This window comes from Tursiops truncatus, chromosome 8, assembly GCF_011762595.2.
Source record: "Tursiops truncatus isolate mTurTru1 chromosome 8, mTurTru1.mat.Y, whole genome shotgun sequence".
NCBI classification, from domain to species: Eukaryota; Metazoa; Chordata; class Mammalia; order Artiodactyla; family Delphinidae; genus Tursiops; species Tursiops truncatus.
Genome location: NC_047041.1, coordinates 15,285,963 through 15,310,034, shown reverse-complemented (window position 1 = coordinate 15,310,034; position 24,072 = coordinate 15,285,963). Strand labels below are relative to the sequence as shown.

The following is a 24,072-nucleotide window of genomic DNA, read 5'->3' as shown; positions in this document are numbered from 1 at the left end:
CTTGCAACTTTACCAAATCCATTGATTAGCTCTAGAGTTTTCTGGTGGCACTTTTAGGATTCTCTATGTATAGTATCGTGTCATCTGCAAACACTGACAGTTTTACTTCTTCTTTTCCAGTCTGTATTCCTTTTATTTCTTTTTCTTCTCTGATTGCAGTGGCTAGGACTTCCAAAACTATGTTGAATAATAGTGGTGAGAGTGGATATCCTTGTCTTGTTCTTCATCTTAGAGGAAATGCTTTCAGTTTTTCCCCATTGAGAATGTTTGCTGTGGGTTTGTCATATATGGCCTTTATTATGTTGAGGTAGGTTCCCTCTATGCCCACTTTCTGGAGAGTTTTTTTTTTTATCATAAATGGGTGTTGAATTTTGTCAAAAGCTTTTTCTGCATCTATTGAGATGATTATATGGTTTTTCTTCTTCAATTTGTTAATATGGTGTGTCACATTGATTGATTTGCGTATATTGAAGAATCCTTGCATCCCTGGGATAAATCCCACTTGATCATGGTGTATGATCCTTTTAATGTGTTGTTGGATTCTGTTTGCTAGTATTTTGTTGAGGATTTTTGCATCTATATTCATCAGTGATATTGGTCTGTAACTTTCTTTTTCTGTAGTAGCTTTGTCTGGTTTTGGTATCAGGGTGATGGTGGCCTCATAGAATAAGTTTGGGAGTGTTCCTTCCTCTGGAATTTTTTGGAAGAGTTTGAGAAGGATGGATGTTAGCTCTTCTCTGAATGTTTGATAGAATTAACCTGTGAAGCCATCTGGTCCTGGGCTTTTGTTTGTTGGAAGATTTTCAGTCACCGTTTCAATTTCAGTGCTTGTGATTGGTCTGTTCATAATTTCTATTTCTTCCTGGTTCAGTCTTGGAAGGTTATACCTTTCTAAGAATTCGTCCATTTCTTCCAGGTTGTCCATTTTATTGGCATAGAGTTGCTTGTAGTAATCTCTCATGATCTTTTGTATTTCTGCAGTGTCAGTTTTACTTCTCCTTTTTCATTTCTAATTTTATTGATTTGAGTCCTCTCCCTCTTTTTCTTGATCAGTCTGGCTAATGGTTTGTCAATTTTGTTTATCTTCTCAAAGAACCAGCTTTTAGTTTTATTGATCTTTGCTATTGTTTTCTTTGTTTCTATTTCATTTATTTCTGCTCTGATCTTGATGATTTCTTTCCTTCTGCTAACTTTGGGTTTTGTTTGTTCTTCTTTCTCTAGTTCCTTTAGGTGTAAAGTTAGATTGTTTACTTGAGATTTTTCTTGTTTCTTGAGGTAGGCTTGTATAGCTCTAAACTTCCCTCTTAGAACTGCTTTTGCTGCATCCCATAGATTTTGGATCGTCGTGTTTTCATTGTCATTTGTCTCTAGGTATTTTTTGATTTCCTTTTTGATTTCTTCAGTGATCTCTTGGTTATTTAGTAACGTATTGTTTATCCTCCATGTGTTTGTGTTTTTTACGTTTTTTCCCCCTGTAATTCATTTCTAATCTCATAACATTGTGATCAGAAAAGGCGCTTGATGTGATTTCAATTTTCTTAAATTTACTGTGGCCTGATTTGTGACCCAAGATGTGATCTATCCTGGAGAATGTTCCATGTGCACTTGAGAAGAAAGTGTAATCTGCTGTTTTTGGATGGAATGTCCTATAAATATCAATTAAATCTATCTGGTCTATTGTGTCATTTAAAGCTTCTGTTTCCTTTTTTATTTTCATTTTGGATGATCTGTCCATTGGTGTAAGTGAGGTATTAAAGTCTCCCACTGTTATTGTGTTACTGTCGATTTCCTCTTTTATAGCTTTTAGCAGTTGCCTTATGTATTGAGGTGCTCCTATGTTGGGTGCATATATATTTATAATTGTTATATCTTCTTCTTGGATTGATCCCTTGATCATTATGTAGTGTCCTTCCTTGTCTCTTGTAACATTCTTTATTTTAAAGTCTATTTTATCTGATACGAGTATTGCTACTCCAGCTTTCTTTTGATTTCCATTTGCATGGAATATCTTTTTCCATCCCCTCACTTTCAGTCTGTATGTGTCCCTAGGTCTGAAGTGGGTCTCTTGTAGACAGCATGTACATGGATCTTGTTTTTGTATCCATTCAGCAAGCCTGTGTCTTTTGGTTGGAACATTTAATCCATTCACGTTTAAGGTAATTATCGATATGTATGTTCCTATGACCATTTTCTTAATTGTTTTGGGTTTGTTTTTGTAGATCCTTTTCTTCTCTTGTGTTTCCCACTTAGAGAAGTTTCTTTAGCATTTGTTGTAGAGCTGGTTGGTGGTGCTGAATTCTCTTAGCCTTTGCTTGTCTGTAAAGCTTTTGATTTCTCCATCGAATCTGAATGAGATCCCTCCTGGGTAGAGTAATCTTGGTTGTAGTTTCTTCCCTTTCATCACTTTAAGTATATCATGCCACTCCCTTCTGGCTTGTGGAGTTTCTGCTGAGAAATCAGCTGGTAACCTCATGGGAGTTCCCTTGTATGTTATTTGTCATTTTTCCCTTGCTGCTTTCAGTAATTTTTCTTTGTCTTTAATTTTTGCCAATTTAATTACTATGTGTCTTGGCGTGTTTCTCCTTGGGTTTATCCTGTATGGGACTTGCTGCACTTCCTGGACTTGGGTAGCTATTTCCTTTCCCATGTTAAGGAAGTTTTCGGCTATAATCTCTTCAAATATTTCCTGTGGTCCTTTCTCTCTCTCTTCTCCTTCTGGGACCCCTATAATGTGCATGTTGTTGCATTTAATGTTGTCGCAGAAGTCTCTTAGGCTGTCTTCATTTCTTTTCATTCTTTTTTCTTTATTCTGTTCTGCAGCAGTGAATTCCACCATTCTGTCTTCTAGGTGACTTATCCGTCCTTCTGCCTCAGTTATTCTGCTCTTGATTCCTTTTAGTTTATTTTAGTTATTGTATTGTTCATCTCTGTTTGTTTGTTCTTTAGTTCTTCTAGGTCTTTGTTAAACATTTCTTGCATCTTCTCGATCTTTGCCTCCATTGTTTTTCTGAGGTCCTGGATCATTTTCACTATCATTATTCTGAATTCTTTTTCTGGAAGGTTGCCTATCTCCACTTCATTTAGTTGTTTTTCTGGGGTTTTATCTTGTTTCTTCATCTGGTACATAGACCTCTGCCTTTTGATCTTGTCTGCCTTTCTGTGAATGTGGTTTTTGTTCCACAGGCTGTAGGAACGTAGTTATTCTTGCTTCTGCTCTCTGTCCTCTGGTGGATGAGGCTATCTAAGAGGCTTGATGGGAGGGACTGCTGGTGGGTAGAGCTGACTGTTGCTCTGGTGGGCAGAGCTCAGTAAAACTTTAATCCAGTTTACTGTTGATGGGTGGGGCTGGGTTCCCTCCCTGTTGGTTGTTTTGCCTGAGGCAACCCAACACTGGAGCCTACCTGGGCTCTTTGGTGGGGCTAATGACAGACTCTGGGAGGGCTCACGCCACGGAGTACTTCCCAGAACTTCTGCTGCCAGTGTCCTTGTCCCCATGATGAGCCACAGTGCCCCGTGCCCCACCCCCACCCCCCCACCCTCGCCTCTGCAGGAGACCCTCCAACACTAGCAGGTAGGTCTGGTTCAGTCTCCCCTCGTGTCACTGTTCCTTCCCCTGGATCCCGATGTGCATACTACTTTGTGTGTGCCCTCCAAGAGTGGAGTCTCTGTTTCCCCCAGTCTTGTCGAAGTCCTGCAATCAAATCCCACTAGGCTTCAAAGACTGATTCTTTAGGAATTCCTCCTCCCGTTGCGGTATGCGGGCCTCTCACTGTTGTGGCCTCTCCCGTTGCAGAGCACAGGCTCCAGACACACAGGCTCAATGGCCATGGCACACGGGCCCAGCCGCTCCGCGGCATGTGGGATCTTCCCGGACCGGGGCACGAACCCCTGTCCCCTGCATTGGCAGACGGACTCAACCACTGCGCCACCAGGGAAGCCCATCTTTTATAGTTTTTAGTGTACACATCTTGCTCATATTTTGTCACATTTATCTCTCTTCTTTTGATGCTTCTGTAAATGCTATCTTTTATTTATTTTTATGTTATTGAAGTATAGTTGATTTACAATGTTGTGTTAATTTCTGCTGTACAGCAGTGTGATTCAGTTATAAATACATATACATTCTTTTCATATTCTTTTCCCTTATGGTTTTTTTTGAAATGTCAGTTTCCAATTGTTGATTGCCTTCATATAAAAATAAAATTGGTTTTTGTATACTGACCTTGTAGCCTGCAACCTTGCTAAACTTACTTATGTCAGTTCTAGTAGCTTTTTTGTAGATTCTATAGGATTTTCTACATAGATGGTATGCCTTCTGGGACATGTCCTTTCTAACCTGGATACCTTATATTTCTATTTCTTGCCTTACTGCACTGACTGGAACCTCCAGTACAATTGAATAGAAGTGGTGACAATGGACATTTTGGCCTTGTTCCTGACCTTAAGGGGAAGCATTCAGTCTTTCACCGTTAAGTATGATGTTAGGTGATGTTAGCTGTAGGGTTTTCTAAATGCCATTTGTCAGGATGAGGAAGCTCCCTTGTATTCCTAGCTTGCTGAGAGTTTAAATCCAAAATGGATGTTGGATTTTATCAAATATTTTTTCTGTATCTATTGATAGAATCATATGATTTTTCTATATTGGTCTGTTAATATGGTCAATTATATTGATTGGTTTTCAAATGTTAGACTGACCTTACATTCCTGGGATAAACTCTGCTTGGTAATGATTATATATTATTGGATTTGATTTTTTAAAAATTTTGTTAAGTACCTTTGCTCCAAAATGATAGCTTGAATGCAATGAGATGGATAGAGTTGGGTATTTTTTAAATTACTGATTTCCAATTTTATTTGTTCATTATATCTATTCTTTGTTACATGTTGAGAGTTCTTTTTGTTCAGTAAGTGATCCTGTTTATGTAAATGTTCTATGTGTGCTTGATAAGAATGTAGTCTCTCATTTTTGGATACAGCGTTCTTTTTTTTAAAATTAATTAATTAATTTGGCGCATCGGGTCTTAGTTGCAGCCCGTGGGCTGCTTAGTTGCAGCAGGCGGGCTCCTTAGTTGTGGCATGCGAACTCTTAGTTGCGGCATGCATGTCGGATCTAGTTCCCTGAGCAGGGATCGAACCCAGGCCTCCTAAATTGGGACCGCGGAGTCTTATCCACTGCGCCACCGGGGAAGTCCCCAAGGTTCTTTTTTTTATTAAAGTATAGTTGATTTACAATTTTTTGTTAGTTTCTGGTGTGCAGCAGAGTGATTCAGTTTTATACACACACACACACACACACACACACACACACATAAGAATATATGATGAACCTAGGGCAGGACAGGAATAAAGACGCAGACTTAGAGAATGGACTTGAGGGCATGGGGAGGGGGAAGGGTAAACTGAGACGAAGTGAGAGAGTAGCATTGACATATGTACACTACCAAATGTAAAATAGATAGCTAGTGGGAAGCAGCTGCATAGCGCAGGGAGATCAGCCTGGTGCTTTGTGACCACCTAGAGGGGTGGGATAGGGAGGGTGGGAGGGAGGTGCAAGAGGGAGGGGATATGGGGATGTATGTATACATACAGCTGATTCACTTTGTTATACAGCAGAAACTAACACAGCATTGTAAAGCAATTATACTCCAATAAAGATGTTAAAAAATATATTCTTTTTCATAATCTTTTCCATTATAGTTTATTACAGGATGTTGAATATAGTTCCCTGTGCTATACAGTAGGACCTTGTTTTTCATATATAGTAGTTTGTATCTGCTAATCCCAAACTCCTGATTTTTCCTTACCTCATCCCTTTCCCCTTTCGTAACCATAAATTTGTTTTCTGAGTCTGTGAGTCTGTTTCTGTTTTTGGATACAGGGTTCTTAAATGTCCTTTATATCAAGCATGCTAAATGTGTTTATCTTCCTGTGTCCTGAGTAATTGTTGTCTGGTCTCACTCTTTGTTTTTGTATTTTTTTTTTTTGGCTGCACTGTGTGGCTTGTGGGATCTTAGTTTCCCCACCAGGAATTGAACCTGGGCCCCAGCAGTGAAAGCTCTGAGTTCAGGGAAATCCCTGGTCTCACACTTTTTTTTAAATTTTAAATTTATTTATTTATTTTTGTCTGCCTTGGGTCTTCGTTGCGGTGCGCGGGCTTCTCATTGCGGTGGCTTCTCTTGTTGCGGAGCACCGGCTCTAGGCGCACAGGCTTCAGTAGTTGTGGCACGCGGGCTCTAGAGTGCAGGCTCAGTAGTTGTGATGCACGGGATTAGTTGCTCCGAGGCATGTGGGATCTTTCGGACCAGGGCTCCAACCCGTGTCGCCTGCATTGGCAGGTGGATTCTTTACCACTGTGCTACCAGGGAAGTCCCTGGTCTCACACTTGAATAGTGGTTTAGTTGAGTACAGATTTGTCAACAGCTGTTTGACAATACTGTATACCATTATCTTCTGACCGCTGGGTTTGCTCGTAAGACATGTTTTTTGGTTTCATTAGTTGTTCCTTTGTAGGTAACCAACTTTTCCCCCCTCTGGTTGTTTTTATTATTTTGTTTTTAATCTCTGGTGTTCTGTAATTTCACAACAGTGTGTCTAGGTGTGGATTCATTGTTATTTACTGTGTATAGGAATTGGAGTGCTTCCTTACTCTGAGGACTCATATATCTCTTCAATTTTGGAAAATTCTCAACCATTATCACTTCCTTTTCTACACCTCTTACTGGAAATATATTGGACCTTATTATTTGATCCTCCATGTCTCTTAACTTCTGTTTCATATTGGAAAAATCACTTTATAATTTCCTTTAGCATATTTATTTCCCAATTCACTATTTGTTTCTTCTTCTGCATCAGATCTGGTTGTTTTTCATTTTGAATCTAATGACTACCAGTTCCTTCAAGCTCTCTTATGTTCTTTTCAATATGTCTAGGTTTTTTTTAGAGTTCTGTTCTTTCATTATGGATTCTACTCCTTTATCCCTACAATAATTTTAAATATTGTTATTTTTAGTCTTCTTTTGATTGTTCTACTCTCTCAGTTCTTTTCATTGTGTTACTGATTTTCCCTCGTGGCGAAATGTTTCCTCACGTTTCCTCTGTAATTAGTTATTGTGCATTTTGTGAATTCATCTTCTGCAGAGGTTATTTTCTGTGAGTGTCTCATTCCTAGGTTGTTGAGTGGCTTTACAATGGTTTCTGCCAAGGAGTTTTCAGTGGTTTAGGACTAAATTTTTCCATTAATTTCCTGACTTGGGGTTCCCTTACCACATTTTGGACTATATATCTACATGTGTCTTGGGGTTTCAGTTTTTCACTAAATTTTATTTTCCCCACCTAGAACCTGACATGTTTCCTTGCTGCTTCCATGACCTAGGTCCTTTTATTCATGGAGGGAACAGCCCGAAGGGCCCCAGATACACCTAGGGTCTCATTTCCAGTTCCTAAATTCACGAAGGCCTAAGGCCACATTTTGTTCTAAACTGGCATTAAAACCCAAGTTCCACAGGCCTATATCCAGGTCAGATACCAGTTTTGACCTGTCAGTTCATGCACTTATTATTCAGGTTTCATGTTTTCTTTTTGTTTCTGGCACCTGAGAATTTCTCTTTCCGTCTGGCTATGTGAATAGTGGTGCTGTGACCATTGGTGTACAAATGTCTGTTTGAATCCCTGCTTTCAATTCTTTTGGGTATGCCTCCAGAGGTGGAATTTCTGGTTCAAATGGTAATTCTATTTTTAATTTTTTGAGGAACTGTCATGCTGTGTTCACTGTGGCTACACCATTTTCCATTCCCGCCAGTAGTGCACCAGGGTTCCAGTTTCTCTACATCCTTGCCAGCGCTTATTATTTTCTGCTTTTTTTTTTTTTGGCCACGCCCTGCAGCATGTGAGATTTTAGTTCCCCAACCAGCGAACGAACCCGGGCCCTTAGCAGTGAGAGTCCTAACTGCTGGACCGCCAGGGAATGCCCATATTTTCTGCTGTTTTGATAATAGCCATGCTAATGGGTGTGAAGTGACATTTCATTGTAGTTTTAATTTTCACTTCCCTAATCTTCAGTGGTGTTGAGCATCTTCTCATGTGCTTCTTGGTCATTTGTATGTCTTTTTATCTTTTACCTCTGATATTTTTCCTGTTTTACTGCATATTTTCTCTTTCATTTGAATTAAGATTGAGCTTGTCAGATTTCATAAGGAGCCTGATTGGGATTGTATTGGATTTATACATTAATTTGAGGATTAATGGCATGTTTACAGACTTGAATCTTTCTATTCAGGAACACCGGGTGTCTCTCCAATTGTTTTTTCTTTTTTCTTCCCCTGAATTTTCAATAAAGCTTTCTGAAGATTTTGCACACTTTGGACTTATTCCTGGGTATTGCATCTTTTATATTGCAATATATGGATTATATTGCAATATATGGATTACTGATAATGGTGGGTGGGATGAATGGCTATTTTAGACTTGTTCATGTTGAGACCTACCTTCTACATTATTTTCTTTTATTGTTGATTGACCCCACTAGCTTGGATTATCACCTCTTATGAGTTTAGAATCTTTTGCAAAATCAGAGCTATCACAACGCATATTTTTTCTTCAGATCATTTATGAAAATATTAAGCAAGTTCTATCCCAGAATTTATCTCCATGATACCATAGTGTTTGTATTTATCCATCTAAAACAAAGTTTATTCCTACTCTAGTCTACCATGAATTCTCAGGAACCTTAACAATTAAACATCTCCATCTAGAGAAGTCCTTAGGTATCCCAATCATTTGTTTCTATCTAAGGAAACTCTTTATTCTTAGCCAAATGGTACCCATCAATTTTTATTTTTTTAATTTTGGCTGCACTGGGTCTTTGTTGTGGTGTGGGCTCTTCGTCGCAGCGCACGGGTTTCTCTCTAGTTGCGGCACGCGGGCTTGTTGCCCCGAGGCATGTGGGATCTTAGTTCCCTGACCAGGGATCGAACCCACGTCTCCTGCATTGGAAGGCGGATTCTTAACCACTGGACCATAAGGAAAGTCCCTACCCTTCAATTTTGTGTTAATCCTTTCCTCTCTTCTTTTCTCTCTCTCCCCTTCTCCCCACAGTTCTTCCTTCTTCTCTGCCTCCTTGCCATTTTTCTTCTTCTTTTTTTTTCCTGTGTAGCTTTGGACCTGAGCAGGGACTAACTTGTGACCTCTGCTCATCCCCAGCCAGGACATCACAGGTGATATTTACTATTTCAACTTTGCCAACGGGCAGTCCATGTGGGACCACCCCTGTGATGAGCACTATCGGAACTTGGTGATCCAGGAGCGGGGGAAACTGTCGACTCCTGGGGCCATTAAGAAGAAAGAAAAGAAAAAGAAGAAGGAAAAGAAAGACAAGAAGGACAAAGAGACCTCCAAAAGTCCCCTGGTGAGTCAGAGAGGCCAGGCCTGAAACCTGAGGGATATCGGGAACCTCTAGCTGTTTACAGCCGGGAGGTTAAGAATAACAACAATAATATAGTCACTTTTTGATAGTGCCTCATCTGAATTATGCCTGTCTTCTGGCAAATTTTCCTTTCAGGCTTCTAGAAGTGGTTACTATCTCTAAGCAATTTCTTTTTCCCCCTTGGGAGGCACATATGACATAATAGGATGAGTGAGGGAGTGCCCTGCTGAGGATGGGGTTTTGCAGTGACGCCGTCTGCCCCTCTGGAGAGTTGGGGCACAGGGAGCACTTGGTGGAGGCCAGAGAACCCAGAGGAGCGAGTGCTTCTCCTCTCCTTTCCGAGCCAGGCTTTCCTCGTGTGGGTTCATCATGTGTCTTGGTGGTGCAAATTCCTAGATGTCTGATGAGCCATAATTCAGTTGTCAGAACATCAGTGCCTTCAAGATCCAGAAAGAAAAGCTTGAGGCTTTATCTGGCCCTGTGGATGGCCTTTGCTGCCAGTGTCCTCGGTTCATGGTGGATAACTGACATTTGATTGCAGTGTCATCACCTTGGTCCCAAGTAGCTTTTTTACTCAGAGTTGAAAGTTATCTTTCCCATTATCATTCTATTTGTCCCTCCAGGTGTGAGGCAGGTGGGCCACATTGAGGAGAGGGAGGGACTTGGGAACCCAGTTTAGCCAAGTGGGGAACCCTGGGAATACCTTTTCAACCCTCTTAATGGTCGAGTTGATTTGCTCTCTTATTTATAGCCTTTATTTCCCACTGGTGCCTGGTGCTTACTTCTTAGTGAAGATTTCCTCCATCTTCCTTCCTTTGCAAGGTGTCCGTTCTGACATTGGATAGTTGCTGATGAATTTAGCTCTTTTCATCATTTCCAAGCTCTACAGTTACTCCCCCCCACCCCAATATTACTAATCATGGTTCTGAGAAATAAGATAGCAAGTCCATTCTTCCAGGTGGAGAAAAGAGAACAGGTAATTTCCAAAGAGGCTGAATTTTCTAATGCCGTGTGTTTGAAAGGTAAAAGATGTATAATGGGCTTTCCACTAACCCCGGACTATTTTACATGATAATCGGCATCTGGGCAGGCTCTGGCATGACTGAAGGTGAGAGAGGGAATGAAGTGAGGGTTCTGGGGTGGAGGGTTGGGTAATAGACTGAGCTCTGGGTGTGTGACTGCGTTCCTGGAGCTCCCTGTTAAAAAGGATTCCTCCTGTGGCTTCGGGAGCTGAGGGCAAGTGGACTGCGCTGGGCTGCCAGTCTGGATCTTAGGGCTCAGGACAGGCGCCAACCAGTGTGTCCAGGGGCAGGCCTGACCAGGTGGGCGACCGGGCTCAGGTGGTTTGGGCTCTCTGCAGGAGAGCTGGGTGGAGTTTAGGGTGAATGCAGGACGTGGTTGATCTTTTATGGTTTTGTCTACCCCAAGATTCCCTGACTGTGTGGGCCTCTCTTGAGCAGTACCAACTCTTGCCTTTGGTAGAAGACCTAGTCCAAGTTCCCAAGGCTCGGTTCACTGCTTATGTTTCCCCTCTTTCCTCCCTTCTTAGACTCTTTCTGATAGTCCTTGATAAGGATGGTGGATTTTATGAAATTAACCAATCACAGAATTGAGAGCTTGATGGTACCTTTGGGGTAATCTAGTTGGTGATTTTCAGACGTTTGTTAGCAATGGAACCCTGTCTTCACATCAGTTCTCCCATAGAGGGCCAGTGGATAAAGAAGAAGTGGAGCTGCTCTGGTTGAACCTGGGGGTGTGGGTGTTGGTGATGCCTGTTCCCCGTCACATGCCCACCATAGCAGCCTCCAAGGTACCAGGCGGAACCAATATGTGGGTTCCATGGCGCAAGGTTTATAAGCCATTGATCTCATCGAACCTCCTCTTTATAGATAAGGAAACTAGGGCCCAGAAAACAACAAAGCTCAGGGAGTTTTTAGCTTTTCTTCCCTCATGGGTTTGTGTTTTTCTTTAAATGGAGGGTGGGTTTCTGCTAAGGGTTTGCCAAGGGCTAAGGTAGCAAGTAGAAATCAGAAGCGCTTTGTCTTAGTTTTCTCTGCCTGTTTATATACCCATCTAGGAAACACAGCCTGAGCAGGGACTTCTGCCTTCTTCCTCCTTTCTCCGTGGCCCATCCCCTCTCTCAGCACCTGGGCTGGCTGATCTGGACCTAGACCAAGAGATGCAGGCTAGAAGTGAGGGCTCCTTTAAGAAAGGGAAGAGCCCACATATGCTGGCTGACATCCCTAGGTCTCTCACGGGCTCCCTGCCTAGCAAGCTACAGCCACTCTTCAAGGGCCAAGCTTCCCGAACCCACCAGATCTTTGCCGACGTGGAGAAAATCTTAGGCAGGGCCCCAGCCCACTGCAGGACAGAATTAGGTGATCAGCAGGGTCTGGAGAAGCCCCAGCAGGTGACAGAGAAAATCTACCTGGGGTTTTCAGACCCTGAAATAGAAGAGCTGGAAATGAGGACCAGACAGCAGAAACCTGGCGCTTTGGGCCCTGACCACAGCAGGCCCTTCCGGAACGGGCAGGATGCGTTAGAGAGCAGGAGCCAGGCCTTGGTCCACTTGAAGTTTTTGGAAGCCCTCAAGGGCCTGCAGCTGAAAGGGGAGCAGCACAGCCATAACATGGCCAAGCGGAGCTCCACTGGCCCCGGGGGGGACAAGGGCCAGAGCCCCATTCCCTCACCATCCCCTGAGGAGGATCCCTCCCTGTCCCTTTGTTCTTCTGACCCCATGCTGCCTGCCAGGAAGAGCAAGCCGTTCTTGTTAGTCAGCAGCCCAGCTGAAGACCAGAGCTGGCAGGGCGTTTCTGGGGAAGAGGGCAGCATGGGCAGGGGCAGGAGGAGGAGAGAGCCCCCGGGATTGTGGATGGGACAGGTCTCCAAGCTTCTCCACAAGGACGCCCCTTGGGGCAGCAAGAAAATAGAGCCCGAAGACCCTGAGGCTCCAGGGGCCTCAGCCATAGGTCCACCTCAGGGGCTCTTGCTAATACCCCCTGATGCCCTGGTCTCAGAACCAGCCCAGAGCGCCCCTGCAGTCGCCTCGCAGGCCCCTCGAGGGTCTCCTGCCAGTGAGAAGACACCACCCCCAGGCTCTCTGGAGCCCCCTGCAGAGGACAGGAGGCTGGGCAGGTTTGGGCCTGACTTGGAGAGCAGCAGCAGCAGCCTGGCCTCTCACCTGGGCTCTGAGGTCCTGGGGGAGGTGACCAACTTCCCGTGGGACCTGCAGAGCTCACGGGGATCTGAGCGGGGTGTGGGTCAGTCAGGCCCCGGACCCAGGGAGCAGCACCCCAGCCCCTTCCTGGCGCCCCAGTTGTCCCACATGCAGAGCTCTGCCGAGGAGCAGTCAGAGAGTGAAGACTACTCTGAGGACCAGAGGTTCTACCAGCACATCCTGCAGATGTTCAAGCTCTCCAGGCGGCTGGAGGGCCCGGGGCCGCCCGAGAGCGCGCGGGACAGGCCGTGCAGAGACCTTGCCAGCGTGGTCTGCCGCCTGGCTGCCGAGTCTTCCAGGATGTCTAGTGAGGGCGAGCACGAGGCCATCAGAGCCATGAGCTCCCAGTTTCTGTCTTGGGGGCCAGAGACGCGGGAGCATCCTCAGAAGGTGGCCGGCGCCCCGGCTGGGCAGGAGGCCTCTCAGCAAGCTCGTTTCCAGCCAAGCAGCAGCCCCCTCAGGCAGGGGCTGGTCAAGCTGAGTTCCAGCAGAGGGCTTGCTACAGAGCCAGGCAAGATGCAGCTTCTCGACCAGGTAGGCTTCTTAGAGAGCACGGCCTTCAGGCTCAGTGAACTTGGCAGGGAGGGAGCAGGTTGAGCTGACACCCTAACACAGCCAGCAGGTGTGCTTTCCTGTTATCTGTCCTCCCTTGGTAACTATTGATCCCTTAACCACCCAGGATGGCCATCTTGTGGGATGACATGCGGTTGCTGTTTCTTCTGCCCCATCACCGGCAAGATAGGGGCTGAGGGTATCTAGACTTCCCTTCCCTTGACCTAACTGTACTTCGTGGGTGGTTCACATGCTCTGACGATGCTCAGTTTTGAGGGTGAGCAAGGTGGCACTTATCCTGGCACTCATGCAAGATACAGGTACTGTCCCAGGATTTGGGAAGCCTTCCCCATCAGCTGGTTATGGGGAGGTCCTCCCAAGTAGACACCCTACCCCCAGCCTCTGAACCTAGTCCCTTCTGGGAATCACACAGAACTAGAGTTAACACTGTCATGAGAGGCTGAAGCCCAGGCTCTCTCTGCCGTTCAGTGAGCTGCTTCTGCTCCTTGCTTCCCAGCGTTTCCAGAGCCATGTGAATAATCTGTGTCAGGCTTGTGCTGACCACGTGAGCCTTCACTTCCTCCCCTCTTGGGATCTACCAAAGGGTTGGGCTTGCCCTGTCATTCCGACTCCTTTTCCCTTTAAAGAGTCACCACTAGCTTCATTCAGAAGTCAGATTGGATCCCAGACCACCGCGGGGGTCGATCTGCATTTCCCCGGCTATTCTTCGGCTGTTGCCCAGCCGTGGCTTTACCCAGTTGTTACCTCGGTTCCTAATTGCTGGCGTGCCCTGGTTCTCCGTTAGCTCTAATAAGTACTGTAGCACTATAAATATCAGATAAGCTGCAGATTATCCTGACAGTTTTAATTAGCCCAATGGCAGCAAGTTTATCCTCTCTGAAGGACAATGCCACGCACAGCCCATAGTGCGTGATCAGCTAGGAGCCAGGGATGTATAATTTCCCTACTAACCGCTGATTTGGTAAAGGCCTGGGAGAACAAAGCCCTCAGTGGGTCTGTCTCCCTCCCTCAGGCCCCCAGCACGTTAGCAAATTAGCCATGTTAGGAGTCTGTAATTTTCCATAAATATAGTACGGGAAGAATTTTACTCGCTGATCCACTGGGCTGGCTGCGGGGAGCAGGCTGGGTTTGCTAACAGTTCACCTCAGAGCGGATTTCCTGGGCTCCTTTTCTGCCATAGCCAGGAGGCAGTGTACAATACTGGCTTAGAGATTGCCCTGCGTTCCGGTCCCACGTCTGCCCTCATTGCAGGCCCTATGATTTGGGGCAGGGGTCTTGACCTCACCAGTCTCCGTTTGCTCTTGTGGGGACTGTGGCCTCAGATGGTTTTGACAGTGAAATGAGACAGGTGCTTACCCCAGTGCCCAGGGCTCAGGCAAATTTGGCCAATTTTTTTATTATCAGCTCCTTTTCTGCCTAACGAAGATACCCTGCAACAGGCCAGGTGACTGGGAGGGGGTCTCGTGTCACCTTTCAGATAAGCATCTGATGCCCTTCCCATGCAGAAATGGGTCGTGTTCAGAGCCCACCCGATGGTCTGGCCCCAGGCCCAGCTGCGGGTGAGAAGATGGGCCACCTGAACTCTGCCTGACCTCCTCAGGTTCCCCTTTCTCTCTTCAGTCCCCATGGGATTAGAGAGGAATGGAATTTTTGTGTTGTTTTATATACAATTTAAATTTGAGGATATTTAAAGAGCTGTTTGTAAACTGTCCCCAGAATGCTATCCTGCCTCGGCTTCTAAGCCCAGACTCTTGTGATGTGAATCCCTGTAATGATAGCAATTCCACAGCGCTGGTGTAGCCCTGGACCACGCACACGTGCTCCTTGCTGTCAGTATCTCATTTGAATTTCTCAACAAACCTTCTTAAGTAGCAAGACACACATCATCTCTGTCTTGCAGATGAGTAAACTGAGAGTCCAAGAGTCCGTGAGCGACCCAACGTCTCACAAATTCTGCCACCCAGTTGGTTTCTCTCCCCAGTCCTCACTGGTACAAAGCCTTTGTTTGGCCATCCCAAGAACAGGGCAAAGGAGGGGCCTGCACAGTCCTCTGGCGAGGCTCCCTCCAGCCCCTTTCCTCATCAGTGGAGAGCGGAAAGAGAGTTCTTTTGTTGCTCATGTGTATTTTTCATAGTTAATATTTATTTTAATTGAAATAAGACATGCCCATGTTATTAAACAATGTCAAGTCGAGCCAAAAGGCATAGAACGAAATACAGCAGTTCTCGGGTGTGGGTACCCCTCCCCAGAGGCAACGGCTCTCTTCCAGTGTTTGCTTCCATATTTGTAAATAATATGCTTAGACTGCTGTTTCTTGATTCATCCGTTTTCAAGTTTATCTATTGAGACTTCTCATGCTGGTAGATGAGGCTTTTGTCTCTTCTCCCCCCAACCCCCCAACTTCCTCTGTGGCTTCGGAGGGAGAGCAGAGTCCTCTGCAGCATCTGCCAGATGTGAAAGAACCATTTGCTGAGAGACAGGCCCAGAGTTACGAGGATCAGGAAGCCAGCCCGTGATTCTCACACGGCTGGCACGATGGTAATTTCTGGATGTTGTGTTTCATTAGCAGCCTCCGAACGGAGGCGGTTTAAATTTGAGCGGGCAGGATTTAGATGTTTTATTTTTATATCCATCTCCACACTCAGAGCCCTGTGGTTTCTTGGGTTTGTAACAGGATGTTTTCTGTTGCCCAGGCCCTGGGCTCCCCGTTAGCCCCCGTCCACATTCCTCTCGGGGGTCTGGCCCCGTTAAGGGGCCTGGTGGATGCCCCGCCCTCTGCTCTTCGTGGATCTCAAAGCGTGAGCCTGGGGAGCTCGGTGGAGTCTGGTCAGCATGGAGAACTCTCAATGGTAAATGCTTCTTCTTGTGTTCAGTGTAGTTACCGTGGGGCCTCCATGTTCCATGCTAGGAACCGTGACCCATGGATGAGAAATAGAGGGCATGGGCTGAGTCCTTAATGCTCATAATCTAGTGGGGAAGATGAGTCACACCTGGAGGATGCTGAACAGGGGCTCTGGGTGGTGGAGGATGGACCCAGGGCATAGGGACTGCAGTGGTGACTTCCCAGTCCCTGCAGCCAGGGCAGCAGGAGTTGGACAGGGAGGGATCCGTGAGCTGGAGCTGCTGGGGTCAGCTTCCTGGAGGTGGTGGGCTTGCTCTGGGAGCCATCTGAACAGAAAGAGAGAGGAGAAGGCAGCTGAGGGTCTTCCCCGTAAGTGCCTTGGTTTTCCTTCTCTATTTTGGAGCCTTCACAGGGTCTCAAGACTTCTGCGTATACAAAGGGTCTCCTGGGCTCCATCCATGAGGACAAGAATGCTCTCAGCCTCTTGGCTTTAGGAGAGGAGACCAATGAGGAGGATGAGGCGGAGAGTGACAACCAGGTAAGAATGAATCCTTTTCTTGGCCTGGAAACCCTCTGTGCTATGAAAAAAAATTTTTTTTTTAAAAATTGTGGTCAAATATGTCTACCATGTTAACCACTTTTAAGCGTACAGTTCAGTGACCTTAACTACCTTCACAGTGTTGTACAGTCATCACCACTATGCATCTCCAGAACTTGTTCATAATCCCATAATCTCTGTACCCTTTAAACAAAGCTCTGGATCCTCCCCTCTCCCCAGTCCCAGATCTACTCTCTGTCTCTGTGAATTTGCCTGTTCTAGACATTTCATGTAAGTGGAATCATACTGTCTTTGTCCTTTTATGTCGCATAATGTTTTCAAGGTTCATCCATGTTATATAGCACATGTGGCTGGATAATATTCCATTGTATGAATATACCATGTTTTGTCTAGCCGTTCATCTGCTGGTGGATAGTTGAGCTGAGCTGTCTTTACCTTTGGGCTAACCTCTGTGCTACTTTGAAAATAAGTGAAAATGATTTTCCAGCCCACAGCTTCATTCCTTGCTCAGTCTGTGTACCTGCTGGGTCTGACCCAGAAAGTATAACCAGTGAGGGGCTTCTCGGCCCCCTGGGCTGACCAGTTTCCTTGCCATCGTTTTCATTTTCAGAGTGTCCGAAGCTCAAGTGAGCTTCTTAAGAACCTGCACCTGGACATCGGGGCACTGGGGGGTGACTTCGAGTATGAGGTAAGAGCCTGAAGCCCCTGCAGGCAGATGCCTCAGCCTGGCAGGTCCCTCCTTCCTTTCTTTTTTTTTAAAAAATATTTATTTATCTATTTGGCTGCGCCGGGTCTTAGTTGCGGCATGCGGGATCTTTAGTTGCAGCATGCAGGATCTAGTTCCCTGACCCAGGGATCGAACCCAGGCCGCCTGCATTGGGAGCGCATAGTCTCAACAACTGGACCGCCAAGGAAGTCGCCCTCCTCCCTTCTTCAGCCTTCCTCCTTGTGGGAGACTTGTTTGGAAGGAGTACCATTTTGTCCCAGTCCTGTCCAGATGGGATTTCTGGGGTTTGGGGAAGCACAAGCGTGGAAAGGAATTCATCCATTCACTCATTTCTCAGATAACCACCGTTTATTGAATGTTTCTACATGAGGCACTTTGCTAGGTGCTATTGGCCACGCACGCCTCAGTTAGCTGTGGTCCCTGCCCTCGAAGAGTCTCATAAAAGAGAGACTTACGTAGCTGGGACTCGGAGTGGAATGCAGGGCCGCCGTCAGGGTGGTAAAACAGTGTTGTGGCTGGGGAGAAGTCGGGGTCTCCTGTCCGTTTGAAAGGCCTTATTGAGAATCTGACATCTGAGGTGAGCCAGGAAGGACGGTGGGTGGGACCGGACGAGCAGAGGCGAGTGGTGAGGGAGAGCTCCAGCTGCAGGGCACTGCACAGGAGCGGAGCACGAGGGTGTCTCCTGCCTGGAGCCCAGGGCGCGTGTGGGAGAGGAGTGGGAAATGGGGCTGTGGAGGTAGGTTGGGCTGGGTCGTGGAGGACCTGAGTGCCAGCTGAGAAGTTGGGACTGGGTTACACCGGCATTGGGAGCCATGGGAGGTTTTGAACAGAGGTGTAATGCTGTCCAGATGCTTAGCATTTGTCGAATGCTGGCTGTGTGGCGGCAGCTGTGCTGTGGTCGATCCCAGCACTGGTAAGGAGTGGCCTGGGCGGGCCTCTGGGAGTGTGCAGTTGGAGAGAAAGGATGCTGGGCACTCAGTGCTTAGTGAGCGCTTAGTACACGTTGAATAAATGAATATTTAGGAAACTGTAAAGCAGGGCCAGGTGTATAAAGAGCTCGAGCACAGGTACACTCTTTGGAGGAGTTCTGAGGGCAGAGAAATTACCTGCCCAGAGATGAGGGAGAACTTGGATGAGACAACATTTGACCCCGGTCTTGAAGAGTAGGGAGGTTTTAGATGTGGGGGTGGAAGGGATGTTTTAGGCAGGTGGACAGCTTGAGCAAAGGCATGAGGCCTGGGAAATGCAGAATATGGATGGAACTAGCTTCCGGAAAATCCCCCCAGCAGTCCTGCTGCTTCTCATCTCTTTCCCTGGTCTGTCCTCCACTCCCACCAGAATGTCCCTTCCTTCCTTCCTTCCTTCCTTCCTTCCTTCCTTCCTTCCTTCCTTCCCTCCTTCCCTCCTTCCCTCCTTCCCTCCCTCCCACCCTCCCTCCCTTCCACCCTTCCTCCCACCCTCCCTCCCTTCCTTCCTTCCTTCCATCCATTTTTGGCTGGGTTGGGCCTTTGTTGCTACGCGGGCTTTTCTTTAGTTGCGGTGAGCGGGGGAGCGGGGGCTACTCTTCGTTGCAGTGCGCGGGCTTCTCATTATGGTGGCTTCTCTTGTTGCAGAGCACGGGCTCTAGGCGCGCGGGCTTCAGTAGTTGCGGCACGCGGGCTCAGTAGTTGTGGCTCGCAGGCTCTAGAGCGCAGGCTCAGCAGTTGTGGCGTATGGGCTTAGTTGCTCCGCGGCATCTGGGATCTTCCCAGACCAGGGCTCGAACCCGTGTCCCCTGCATTGGCAGGAGGATTCTTAACCACTGCTCCACCAGGGAAGTCCCAGAATGTTCTTTCAAACAAACAAACAAAGCCTGAAACTCATCATGTCGTCGTAATAACTAAAAAACCCCAGTACATTCTTCTACTTGAAAAAGAACATTCCCTACTATTTGTTCTCGGTCTATTGTCTAATTTATTAATTTTTAACAATTAAGCTTTCTCTAAATATGTCCAAAGTATTCACACAACCAATAAATCATGAAGTCAACAACTCAGATTTCCCCAGACATTGAAATATTGATTGCGAGGTCAGTTAAACTTTTCACAAAATAGAAAATTCTTTTAAAGACTTTGAACTGAAAGAGATCACTCACATTTATTAGAATGACCACAAAACTGACCAGTGAAACAGCAGTGCCCGTATCATGGATTTAAATGTTTCCTTATTATCTTTTATTTATGTCCTTATCATCCCTTTCCACGGTCTTATTGTTTCTGACTCTTACTCCTTGGTCTTCAGCTCACCTTGAGAGCTAGGGGGAAGGTCCCAGGTGGGCTGAGGTTGAGAATGCTGGCTGACACCTAGGTGTAGGTGGGCTCTCCCAGCTGACGCAGCTCTAGCCATTGGGCAGGCCCCATGCTATACTTAGGCTCACTCTGTAGCCTCAGAAACGGTCCCCGTTTTTGCCTCTGCGCAGTCAGATATGTTTTGATTGTGACTTTGATGCTTTCTGCCACGTGACACGTTTTCTGAGTGTCATCAACCTGATCTGGCTCTACTCTGACACTTCCTTCTGAATGGGGCCTGGTCTGTTTGCATTAAATCCAAAGCCTTCTGTTTCTGGTTCCCTGAAATGATAACTTTATTTCTTCTCATCTGCCATTAAGACCTTATGATGCTGATGGAATCAGTGGCTCAGGTTTTGAGCCTGGAAGGCTGTCCATGAGTAGGAATGAGGTGTCAGGAGGACTCGCTGGCTTTTGGAGGAAGAGGGTAGTCTCCACAAGACTGAGCAAAGTGAGAGTCGGGATTGTGCCCTGTTCATGTGTGCGTGTCTGGAACCTGGCCTGCTCCCTGGAACTTGGGAAGTGCGTGGGTATGTTTCGCTGAGCGATTGAGTGGATGAATAGGTGAGTGAATGAATGAGCCACGCTGGGACCAGAGGGTGTCCTGGCAGGTCGTGTTGTGCTTTCTTCTTCTCTGGGCTTTCCCAGGTCCTGGGTAGAGTGGACACTGGATGCCCGCTTCAGCTGGTGGATTGAAGATCCCGATGTGGATCAATCATGATGTGCTTTGACTTGGGCTAGTTAATTTTTCCTCTATAATAGTTTACAAACGTCCACAAAAAAAGGAATTTTCTTCTTTGACATGTCCTGGATTCTCAAAAGCTTCCCTTCTGATCTTTATATGCTTCTCTGGGGGAGTAGAGCTTTTAAATATATTTTTTATAACCTCTTTAATATAAATAGGCAACCCAGTGTGATGGGGAGAAATGTCTGGAGTGGGAGGTGTTAAATACACTCCCCCCAGCCCCCACCCCATCTCTAGCATCCCAGCAGATTTAGTTCTTTTTGCCACATGGAGTGTTGAATTCCTGCGTTCTAACCTCAGGCAGGAACTGGGGCTTCTCCTGGTGGGGAAGGTTAGTGGTGGGGATGAACGGGGGTTTTAGGACAGACAAAGCTGCCTCTGCTTACCATGCCCTTTAAAATGGCTTTTGTCCCAGTTTATAGACCTTGGGTCCTCTGAGCTGCCCACCTCTTCCTGCTTTTGGGCAGCCCTGGCAGCCTGAGATGGAGCGCTTATTCTGTGGTTTGTTTTACCCTGTTTCGCTGTCAACAGTCACTTTGCTCATGATTCCATGAGAGGGCAGTAGGATGGCAAGAATGCCTCTCACTCTCTCTCTCTCTCTCTCTCTCTCTTTCTCTCTTTCTCTCTTTCTCTTTCTCTCTCTCTCTCTGTGTGTCTCCTTCCCCCTCCTCTGCTGCCTTCAACTTAAACCCATTTCTAGTCTATTACAGAATCAAAAAGGATACATTCCTGGAACAGACACTGAGAATGGATGGGAGTGCAAGAGGGGAGGCTGAAGGGTAGGTGAGCAGGCAGCAGATGGCCTTGTAGTGCTGGTGAAAAGACCATCAGCAGATCAAAGGGGAGGGAGGGAGCTGGGCTTAGAAATAACAGGATGATGTCAGTGTGATTGGAAAGCGCTAACAGCACTGGGGAGCAGTGCAAAGAACTGAGACCGACTGGGTGGGAAGGAGACATGGAAAATAAACCGACTGGTGTTTGGCTTGGTGGGGGGGGGTCTCCCCAGAACAGGATCAATGCAAGGACATGGTGTTCCGCTCCCCTGTCTCCCACTCTCGCCCTCCTGAGCCGTGTGGAATGTAGGGCCCCTGCCTTTGTGCTCTGGACCGCAGCAGGGGGATTGCAGCATGGGAGACCTCATAGCTTTGGGGGGATATGTTAAATATTCATGAAATGGTTCGTACAGGCACTCTCCTGCACCCCCCTCTTCATGCAGATGGCAAAGTCTTTTTGGAAAAAGACAGCAGGAATTTGCCTTATACTCAAGGACCTGGGGCTGTGACAGGAGGAGACAGAAGGAGTGTGAGCACGGTTGAGCTGAGAGCAGAGCTGTGCTGTGGGTACATCCCCCGGGTGCCCTGCAGAACACTGGCGCAGGAGGCTGTGCGCAGGGGCCTGGGTGTGCGTCCTGGGCCGGGCCTCAGGCCATGGGCCCCGCGATGGAATGAGGAGCAGGGGCTGAGTTAAAGGAGGGCAGCGTGGAGTCAGCTGGGTTTTCCAGACACTCAGCTCTCGTTCATCCATTTGTGGATAATCCACAACAAATGCCTAGTCTCCCCCTGCTGTCCTTCCCCTCAAGACGTCCCCCTGGCTGTCCTGTCATTGCAGTTAGTTGATGTGGGCGCAGGGAATGCAAGTTCACTTATTTTCATGTTAGCCATGTTTTAATATTTTACTATTTACGTAGACAGAATAGGATAAGCTCCATGGAACATTTTTCTTTTGAAGAATTTTAGCTTGAGAGTGGCATAGCCTGGGCCTGACATTCTGTAGTCTGGCCATATTCTCTCATGTGTAAGAATGGGAATCTCCCCCTGGATCTGGTGTCTTCTGATTTTTGATAGGTTACTTGTTTTTCCGTCATCTTGAATATTAATAGTTAATATTTGTTTAGCTATTTTCCATTTCATAAGCACTATAACAAATAATAGTCTAATCCCTGTATAATTTTGTAAAATAGATATCACATCTCCATTTTACAGAGTAGGAACTCCTGTATCTGCATTGACCCACTTAATCTTTTTTTTTTTTTTTTTGCGGTACACGGGCCTCTCACTGTTGTGGCCTCTCCCGTTGCGGAGCACAGGCTCTGGACGCGCAGGCTCAGCGGCCATGGCTCACGGGCCCAGCCGCTCCGCGGCATGTGGGATCTTCCCGGACCTGTGCACGAACCTGTGTCCCCTGCATTGGCAGGCGGACTCTCAACCACTGCGCCACCAGGGAAGCCCCACTTAATCACTTTTAATATTCAGTCAACAAGCATTGACTGAGCACCTATTATGTGCCAGAAACTAGACACTGAGGATAACAGGGAGCTGATTTGGTGAGGGCAACAGGCAAGGAAGTCAGCAGTTATAAGACAGTAGTTGTTGTGAAAGAAGATGAGGAAGGCTGATCTCAGGAAGGCTTCCTGGAAGAGGCGATGCCGTGAGGACCAGTGGGAGCTTGTCAGGGTAGATTGTGTGTGTATTAAGAACGCACACGGCAGAGCAGGGAGATGGTGTAATGTTTGTTCACAGGCAGGATGTGTGTGTGTCTGGAGATGACCTCAGAGGAGCAGGCAGGGCTGGGCTGGGTGAGAAGGGCTGTGGGCCGTGTGAGGAGATGTGAACTGGTGGTCCGACACCTCTTCTGCCCCCTAATCCAAGGCCTGTTGCCTTTCTTTCATCATGAGATGAGCGCGGCCGGGGTGGCTTGGCTGTGCTTGCTGAGTCAGACCCCTCACTCCCCCCGAGACACTCCCACGTCCTTCTTGGCATCCAGGAGCCCCACAGACCGGTCACTGCGTGCTGGCTGCTGCCGAGAGCCGGCTGCTGCGGGGACACCTGGCCTCGCCCTGAAGATGCCTCTCAAAGAGGAGGAGCTCATCTTGGCCCCTCTGCACCCAGTGACCATGAAGACTTCCTCCACACTATAAGTTAGGGTGTCAGGAGGGTGGGCAGCCGTGGAGGGCACCCTGCCTTTGTGCTGCCAGGGCATGAGGGAAGCCCACCACTTCTCTGTTCAGCCTCTGCTCTTCTCCCTGGGACAGGCGTGGCACTGACCACAGCGTCACCACCATGTCCGGTGCCCTTTGCTTTGGGCAGTAAAGGCTCATAGCCAGGGCCACCTGGGATGTTTCACTTTTCTCCATTCTCAGCTGAATTCCTTGAGGGCAGGACCCATCTTCCTATTCAGGTCGCCACGGTGGGGTTTGGCTCATAGAAGGTGCTCGGTGACTGAACTTGTGGGTCTCATCGTAATACACGAGTTAGCGCTTATGGAGCGCTTACGGTGCGCCAGGCGCGGTTCTCTGTTCTTTACTCACTCGATGAGTGTTAACTTATTTAATCTTTCCAACAATCTTATGAGATAGGCCCATACCCCCGTATTTTAGAGGAAGAAACTGAGGCCCAGAGAAGTTAAACAGTTTGCCTAGGGTCCCTGTAAGCACGGAGACAAGATTTGAACCTGGATGTTCTGTCTCCGAAGTCGGGCTCTGAAGTGGTCTGCTTTCCTGCCTCTCTTAACCATCCTTGGAAAGTCTGGGTGGGCTTGTCAGTCGGCTGCCAGACCTGCAGTGGATGGTCATGGCCTTGGGTTCTGTGGGTTCTTTAACAAGCAGACAGCATGGTGAATGGCGTGTTTGGGGCTTTTCCTTGGCCCTCTGGACTCTAGTCAT

At 47.0% G+C, this 24,072-nt stretch overlaps 1 protein-coding gene across 5 annotated transcripts in view; it reads left to right on the top strand.

Moving 5' to 3' along the window:
* Positions 1–24,072, top strand: part of CEP164 (centrosomal protein 164) — a 70,581-nt gene that overhangs the window by 14,960 nt on the left and 31,549 nt on the right. For 2 of the 5 annotated variants that reach the window (XM_073808157.1, XM_073808156.1), the window contains 5 exons: positions 9,199–9,403; positions 11,499–13,172; positions 15,905–16,060; positions 16,457–16,591; positions 17,223–17,300. In XM_073808157.1, the coding sequence (XP_073664258.1) occupies positions 9,199–9,403; positions 11,499–13,172; positions 15,905–16,060; positions 16,457–16,591; positions 17,223–17,300 (2,248 nt within the window). The remainder of the gene's footprint in view (positions 1–9,198; positions 9,404–11,498; positions 13,173–15,904; positions 16,061–16,456; positions 16,592–17,222; positions 17,301–24,072) is intronic. The other 3 variants (XM_073808160.1, XM_073808159.1, XM_073808158.1) reach the window with 3 other exon arrangements.